General features: G+C 36.6%; 1 protein-coding gene across 1 annotated transcript in view; it reads left to right on the top strand.

The window, feature by feature from the left end:
• The first annotated feature begins 2,411 nt into the window (after nt 1-2,411).
• ing3 (inhibitor of growth family, member 3) overlaps nt 2,412-8,582 on the top strand; it is a 7,375-nt gene continuing 1,204 nt past the window's right edge. Inside the window, exons 1-11 of the mRNA XM_016444040.1 lie at nt 2,412-2,542; nt 2,673-2,744; nt 3,637-3,737; nt 4,617-4,682; nt 4,926-5,022; nt 5,280-5,351; nt 5,431-5,547; nt 6,737-6,897; nt 7,114-7,304; nt 7,479-7,665; nt 8,239-8,277. Coding sequence (XP_016299526.1) covers nt 2,515-2,542; nt 2,673-2,744; nt 3,637-3,737; nt 4,617-4,682; nt 4,926-5,022; nt 5,280-5,351; nt 5,431-5,547; nt 6,737-6,897; nt 7,114-7,304; nt 7,479-7,665; nt 8,239-8,277 — 1,131 coding nt within the window. The 5' untranslated portion in view covers nt 2,412-2,514. The remainder of the gene's footprint in view (nt 2,543-2,672; nt 2,745-3,636; nt 3,738-4,616; nt 4,683-4,925; nt 5,023-5,279; nt 5,352-5,430; nt 5,548-6,736; nt 6,898-7,113; nt 7,305-7,478; nt 7,666-8,238; nt 8,278-8,582) is intronic.

Below are 8,582 nucleotides of genomic sequence, written 5' to 3'. Positions count from 1 at the left end.
TGTTGTGCCCTCTATAGGACCAGCGACTAGTCGACGTCAAGCTTAAAGCGTCATGGCAGAGCATTTAAGTCGATTAGTCGGTGCAACCCCTAATATATATATAAGAAATAAGAAAAATGTAAACATCTTAATTCTGTTCAAAAGTTTATATCCCTGGCTCTTAATGCATCGTTTTTCCTTCTGGAGTATCAGTGAGCGTTTGAAACTTTTGTAATAGTAGCGTATGAGTCCCTTAGTTGTCCTCAGTGTGGAAAGATGGATCTCAAAATCATACAGTAGCTGTGGATCATCCAGGTAACAACACAGTATTAAGAATCAAGTGTTTGTCATTTTTATTTCTATTATTTTTTCTTGTGGACTATATGTAAACTTCTTTTATGTGAAATATGTTATTCAGGTCAGTACTAAATAAAAAAAATAACATTATGTATAATCCCTCTTATTTTGGTAAAATAATTCACATTTTTTAGAAACTGCAAAGTGTATGTAAAATTTTCACTACAACTGTATACTGTTACGCTTATAAATAAAATGGTTAAGAATAAACCAGGTCATTCAAATAATCCCACAATTATGTCATTTCTAATAAAGAAATAAATACTTTTTTTTTATTTATTTTTTTATCAGAGAGTAATTCTATAAAGAGGAAACATTGTGAATGAAGTTTTCAGGGGTCTCATTTATAAAATATATGTTTCCATGGTCAATATTTACTTCCCAAACACATGCATCAGCAGTGCTTGGCATGTATCCAGATCCCCACCCCCAAGATATCATATGCCGGGGTGAAGAGGTCAGATCTGATGGGCGTATTATTGTCTTGAGAAAGACTGTCACAATATGCTATTATCTGGGAATGTGTGTTGATATGCTGCAGCTGTCCTGGTACTAATTTATATTGTCTATGAGTGTCTATGTTACAAATGTAAATATTAATTTACAAAAGCAGTGATAACTACAACAGTTTATTAATAAGTTGCATTAATTAGTTCATAATAATCATCTAGTCATGTGATAGTTTTGGGTAAAGAAAAGACTTGCCCATAGACTTGCTTACTTGCATATTACTTATTCATTTAGTTCTCCAACAAAGTGGCCTATTCTAACACTCAGGGTTTAAATATTTAATTTTGGCAATAGTTGTTTTAAATATATTAATTGTTAAACACTTAAAGACTTGAAAATTACTCATTAAATAAAAAAATTAAAGCAAAAATATACTTTCATTTACAGTTCACAAGGATAGACACAGTATGCAAAACCAATACAGTCTGCATTGTTTTATTTGGAGCATCCTAACTGCTGACTGACTGATATTCTTTGATATTCTAGTGTGCAAATATAGCACCAGGAAACTCAGATGAGAAGAAATATAAAAAGATTACTAGAAATAGCTTTCAATCTGCCACAAATGCAGATGGAACAGTCATCAGAGGAGCCACATTTCCTGAGCTCGAGCATATTTTTATTTGATCTAAATTGAGAGCTGAGGTGAAATGTCACTTTGTGGAACACTTCTTGTCTACAGCTGTGTGGTAATTTTGTCTTGGAAATAAAAGGTTTTAATAGGATGTTTTATAAAAGCCTCTTCCACCACGACTGCTCCAAGTCATAACTGTCTACAATGAATGTGGGGTCAAGCTGAGGTTTTTTCCTCTCAAGAGACAGCCGGGTAGTTACATTGTCTTCCACTAGCAAATTTCTAACGGTATCAAAAGCCTCTTACACACAGACAGCACCAAATTGTAACTGCAAACGTCTGAACTGTCATCCCGTATTGCAGTCAGTGCTGCCCTCCAAAGGCCAAAACTGTATGAAACCATGCAGTCTAATGCAAGACTATACAGAAGTACCAAGTCAAGTGTTTATGAGATTTTTTCTTTCTTTCTTATTATTTGTTCAAAACACTACTACTGTAAAATGGAAGCTTTGAAGGAAACTTTGCAAAGCTTTAAATTACACTGAGCAAGAGAAAACAAAATTAATAGCCTAATATATAGAAAAAATATAGTTATAAAATAGTTTTATATTATTTGACTTTCTCATTTCATTATGCATTATATATTGTTATATAATCATAGCATTATGTATTGTTTTAAATACAGTTTTAAATTAGAGGACAGAATTCACAAAAATATTGTTTTGAACTGTTAGAAACAAGCATAGACACCCACTGCTAGAGAAAACGCATTTGTGTTACTGTACATCTGCATATTACCCATATATTGCGCGACAATCCAAATTAAAATACGTACATTTCACAGTTTGCAGCGGTGAACGTAGTTATGGAGTTGCGCGATTAAAGAACTACAAATCCCATGCAACCCATTCAAGGAAAAGTCAGCTTCCGCGCAACTCCATCATCGTCCAATCAAATCCCACGCCCTTCACGTAAGCCCCTCCCCTATCATCTTGTGTTTTTTTCCTCCTCTTCTCAGTTCTCCGCTGCCTGCGACGCCATATTGACGAAAAACACACTTTCTCAAAAACGCCTGAAACGCTCTCTCCGCCAGAATGTTGTACCTTGAGGACTACCTCGAGAGTGAGTATAGGAGAAATTGTAATGGTTCATGTTTATATTAGAGGGCTTAGGTGTCTGAGAGGGCTGTTTGTATGTGTGAATGCGTCGCAGCCGTTAGCCTGTAACACGTCTCTGTTCTTCTCCCCGGCAGTGATCGAGCAGCTACCCATGGATCTCCGCGACAGGTTTACGGAAATGAGAGAGATGGACCTGCAAGTGCAGAGTACGAATCCAGTTTAAACTTTAAACTCACTCTTCTGCCGTAAAGCATCACACCTGACCTTGACTAATGCAGAAAGCCTTTCATATTAGCGGGGATTTGTTAAGTGGATTTGCATGCATAAGGAGCATGCATGTGTCATGCACTTCATAAGTCCATGTGGAAGTTGAGCAACATGAGTGTAATTCGGCTAAGGAAAAACTCGGGATTCGCATGCATTATTAATTTTAATAATTTATGTTTTTACCGTCCACGGGCTCTGTTGACACTGCCAGTGTCCCTACTGATATGAATAGGCTCTTCATAATCACACTGATATTGCATTTATTTGTTGACCGTTATAGATTTTGCATGGAGTGTAAACCGTAAGTATTTGATCTGCTTAGTAACTCAATTTAGTTAGTAATTTGAACTTCAAATTTAGCATGTTTATAGTATAATTATTAGAAGGACAGTCGTTCTTGACAGGTTTCACCCCTAATCTCATGCCCAAGAACATGTCAAGGTAATATTTCAAACCAAAATCGACAGAAAAACAATTTATAATTTTTTTTATATAAAGTAAACATAAGTTACAACTATAAAAATATTTTAGGTATTTTTTATATTGTGACTTTTTTTATTACTGCTTTGAGGTGAGGGTGTCCTGGACATTTTTTACCTTTAAATACCTTGCCTTCAGTTGTGATGGTTGAGGGTTCACCCTTTGTGGGGGTTGAACCTACAACCTTATAATGATCTACAACGCAGATGTCTAGGCACTAGGCTACACCACCTCCTCTGTCAAAAGATTTATTTCAGTGATCTGACCATAGGCTCCACAGTAGCCAATCAGTGTGAATGTGTGCTGAGTGTTGGGTTCTTGACTCACTCCTGCCCCTGTTCTTTTGTTCAGATGCGATGGATCAGCTAGAGCAGCGGGTTAATGAGTTCTTTACTAACGCCAAGAAGAACAAGCCTGAATGGAGGGAGGAACAGATGGAAATTATTAAAAAGGTAAAGAATAGATGCTGTGCACCTCAGTTGATCTAAGTTTTACTGTTATTAATTACAATTTTAGTAGGAATAATATTGATACTGACATACAAATGTGAAATTTTCACCCAATAGGTCATTCAAAAATGAAAATTTGCTGAAAATTTACTCACCCTCAGGTTATCCAAGATGTATACGAGTTTGTTTCTTCATCAGAACAGATTTGTAGAAATTCAGCATTGTATGACTTGCTCATCAATGGATCCTGTGCAGTGAATGGGTGCCGTGTGAATGTTCGAACAGCTGATTAAAAACATTTTAATAATCCACAAGTAATCCAGATTCCGTTCCACACAGTCCATCAGTTAACATCTTGTGGATTGAAAAGCTGTCTGTTTGTAATCATCAAGGTACACCATTGTTTGCACCTAAAATACAAGTCCTCCATCCATAATATTGCTTTCTCCAGTGTTTCTTTTCTGAATCAGGAGGGAAAGTTCTTGATCTGTGCAGTTTTTTTGTGGAAACAGTCCAAAAGTGTTATAAACAAATATGTTGGTGTATTTTTGTGTGAGAGGACTTTTCGGACAGACATGCATCTTTTCAGTTCACGAGACGTTAATTTGATGGACTGAAGTCGTGTGGATTATTGTGATGTTTTTATTCTGACGGCACCCATTCACTGTAGAGGATCCATTGGTGAGCAAGTGATGTAATGCTACATTTCTCTAAACCTGTTACGATGAAGAAATGAACTCATCTACATGTTGGATGGCCTGAGAGTGAGTACATTTTCAGAAAAGTTTTGGGTGAAATATTCCTTTAATCATTGATGGATAGTTTTGCATTTAAGGGGTCATATGCACAATTTTTTTTAAAGTATCTCTTTCTGTTTATCAGGATTACTATAAAGCTTTGGAAGATGCAGATGAAAAGGTCCAATTAGCCAATCAAATTTATGATCTGGTGAGTAATTTTGTTTCCACTAGGTGGCAACACAACATAGATAGTGAATGGGCCTCAGGGATGCTTCCACTCCCCACAGTTTGTTATCAACACTGCTTTTCATGTGCTATAATTCAATAATCCATTTTGATTACAATTTTTTCCCCAGTCAGATTGATGGTATATGACTATATTTCTGGTGAGAGGGTTTATGGGAGATCTGCTCTCTGTTGATCTTATGCTGATGTGTGGGTCTCTACGTAGGTGGATAGACACTTGCGGAAGTTGGATCAGGAGTTGGCGAAGTTCAAAATGGAGTTGGAGGCAGATAACGCTGGCATCACAGAAATCCTGGAGAGACGTGAGTGGCACCTGTCAATCACCTTCTTCATAGTTTTAGTTAAAGGGCTAAATTAAAAAAAAAATGCTTAAAAGCTAGGTTTTTAAAGATGATGTGATTAAAAAAGAAGGTACTCTTATGTTTTTAATGTGTAGCAAAAAACTACTACTTGCTTAGCTAATCTGATAATGTCTGGGCGCATTTAAGTCAACTGATCATGTCGTTGCTTTGTGCTGATTTGAAACCGTTCACCTGAAAGTCAGTTTTCCATTTTCTAGGTTCACTGGAGATGGACAGCCCCTCCACACCTGTCAATAACCACCACGTACATTCACACGCCACTGTGGAGAGTAAGTCTGATCCAAGAGAATGGCTGCTCCTTGTTTTTCTTTTTTAATCCTCTGACCTGTTTTGTGTGTCTTCCGACAGAGAGGAAGTACAGCACGCCAGCCCACCACACTACTGAACACGTACCAGAAAAGAAGTTTAAGTCAGAGGCCCTTCTCTCCACACTCACGTCAGACGCCTCTAAAGAAAACACACCGGGTAAAACATACATTCTCTCTCTTATGAGTCAACATCATATGAAAACATGTCAGAGAAAGTAAACTTTTTCAGGCATTTGACAATATTCAGTATATATCTCAATATTTACACTACTGTTCAAAAGTTTGGTATCGGTAATTTTTAAATTTTTTTGTCACTTATGCTCACCAAGACTGCATTTGTTTAATATTGTCATATTGTGAAATTGTTACAAATTAAAATAATTTTAATATTTTAAAATTGTATTTATTCCTGTGACACAAAGCTGAATTTTCATCAGCCATTACTCCAGTTTTCAGGGTCACATGATCCTTCAGAAATCTTTGCTGATTTGGTTTTTCAACATTGTTTTTTATATTAACTGTGATGCATTTTTTCTGCATTCTATCAAAATAGAAATCTTTTGTAACATTATGAATGTCTTTATTGTCACTTTTAATCAATGTCATGCATCCTTGCTCAGTGAAAGTGTGAATTTATTTAAAAAAATGATTGAATCCTTATTGAATGGAAGTGTATTTGCAGTTAAAATAGGTGAATTATTTATTTATTTTATTTTTAATTATTTTTCCCTGTCAGGAATCATCAAATAGCCGTTGTTGACAAGTGCCAATTCAAAATGATTTACGTAAGAACTAAATTTTAAAAAGTAATAAAGGTGATCTTTTTTCTTTCTTTTTTTTACATTAAATGAACACAGGAAGGAAGGAATATTTCTGATGAATATTGATATCTTATGTTTTATTAATATCTTTTTAATTGTTTACCAATAAAACTACAAAAAAGTTTACCTACATCCTCTGTTTTCATGTAAACACTCTCATACTTGCACTTTGTGAAAGAGCATTGTTAAACTAATCTAACACATTCTTTAGGGAACATTATGGCTAAATAAAAAGTGCATTTGAATTACAGTAATTTTATATTTCCGGCAAAATCATTGCAAATATATAGCAAATATTTGGTATAACTGCAGCCCTAATCTAATCACTGGGTCAAGGGAAATAAACAACAATTATGATTTGTCATAATCCTGCCCACACATATGTTTGCCGTGTGTGGTATTTGCTGAATGGTTCAGAAGAAATGAGTGTAATGATGTAATGAGATTAGTTATCACTCATGTTGGACTGTTCCTCACAAGTGTTTCTGGTCATAGATGAAATGTGATTTTGTGTGTGTGTTGCAGGCTGCAGAGTGAACAGCACATCCTCTTCTAACAGCGTGTATAACGTAAACTCCTCCCAGACGCTTTCCTCATTCAACTTGAGCCCACTTCCTGCCGGGCCTACTGTAGGGGCGGGGGCCATTTCCATGGCAGCAGCTCAGGCAGTGCAAGCCACCGCACAGGTGAAACCGCCATCCCCCCTCTTCCCCTCTAATTTTAGATCTATTTGTACCCCCTCCTCCCTTCACTTCCTGTTTCAACTATTTTTGGCCTCTTAGGGTCCTTTTTTCTCTTATCTGTTATTTTTGTGTCAGATTATGTTATATATATATATATAAAACAGGAACTTGAACTTGTTTCTTCATCCTCTTTAATATTTGTGTGTTTGTGTTCTTTAGATGAAAGAGGGCAGGAGAACATCCAGTCTCAAGGCCAGTTATGAAGCTGTGAAGAACAATGATTTCTTGGGGCGGGAGTTTGCTCTGAGCCGGGACACCAGCGGTTACTCGTCGTCTGCACTGGCTAACACACTCACACAGCCCCTCACGTCCAACAACAGCTCGGACTCTCGCACAGGACGCAAGACCAAGTAAGACTCGCACTGTTGCCATATCCATTTATTCCGTTCCTGAATGAGGCACCCAGATACATATTTGTGGTGTTTTTGTACATTGTGCATGAGTGCGAAACTCTTGCTCTGACACATTTTATGTTAAATTTATGTACGTTTGTTTTGCAACCACTTTCTTGCTCGGCTTTTCAGAGGCAACACTAAGTCTTCCAACCACCAGTCCTCTTCATCCTCCTCTTCCTCTTCACTGTCATCCTGCTCATCAACGTCAGCATTGGCTCATGAACTGGTACAGACCACCATCACAGAAACTGACACCAGCAGTCAGGTGGACTGGACCTATGACCCAAACGAACCCAGATACTGCATCTGCAACCAGGTGTGTTCACGTCACATCTCTTTCATACAGAGTGACACTACTATTCCTAGTGCTTTTACTGTGATTCTGATATTGAATTTTTTTTTTTCGCTTCCAGTATCATTATTAATTTAATTTTAATTTAACAGTTTATTCCTTTAAACAATTGCCAGATATGATCAGAACTAATGTTTTGAAAAGGAAAAACTTCTATCTCTTGAGCTATTCTTAACCATCCCCAATAGAGCAAGATCATACAGGAAAATCAAAGACCTGTTTAGGGAGGTGCGGTGTGTGTGTGACTCCAGTAACGGTTTGCAGAAGGATTCTCTGAGAGTGTGTGTGTGTTTTAGTTTGTTTGAGTGCAAAAGAATTGTCTCCCCATGAATGCATTTGTTTTATGGCCTCAAAGTAATATTGCTTTTGTCAAAGTATCAAAAATAGAAATGTGTGTGTGTCTCTAAATAGACATCAAAGACAAAACTTGCAGTCTTTGTTCGCAGGTGCGCGCATCTGTGACACTCAGCTGCAGGTGCGTATGTGCGTGTTTGTCTTGTGTGCTCTGTGTCTCATCCTCTTTCTGTCATTGTGCAGGTGTCATACGGAGAGATGGTCGGCTGCGATAACCAAGATGTAAGTCTAACCCTTCATCTCCAGAGACACAGCCACATTTCCTCTTCAAACAACTCACACTAGCTCACTCTGTCAGCTCTTATGATCCTTGGGCAGTCACTATTTTGCAGAGATGACAGCAAGCAGTCATGAGTATTATTGTTAATATAATATGAATTTTATTATATTAATTATTGAATTTTATTATATATTATTTTATTAGAATAAATATTATAATTATTGTATATAAATAAAAAATTAATTGCTATAAAAATATATATTTTTTAGATGTATTAATTAATAAAATATACAATTATTATACAAAC

This window comes from Sinocyclocheilus anshuiensis, unplaced genomic scaffold (genome assembly GCF_001515605.1).
Source record: "Sinocyclocheilus anshuiensis isolate Anshui unplaced genomic scaffold, SAMN03320099.WGS_v1.1 scaffold183, whole genome shotgun sequence".
In the NCBI taxonomy this organism is placed as follows: domain Eukaryota; kingdom Metazoa; phylum Chordata; class Actinopteri; order Cypriniformes; family Cyprinidae; genus Sinocyclocheilus; species Sinocyclocheilus anshuiensis.
Note: the sequence above shows the minus strand (reverse complement) of the source record. Positions and strands in the feature narration are given on the sequence as shown.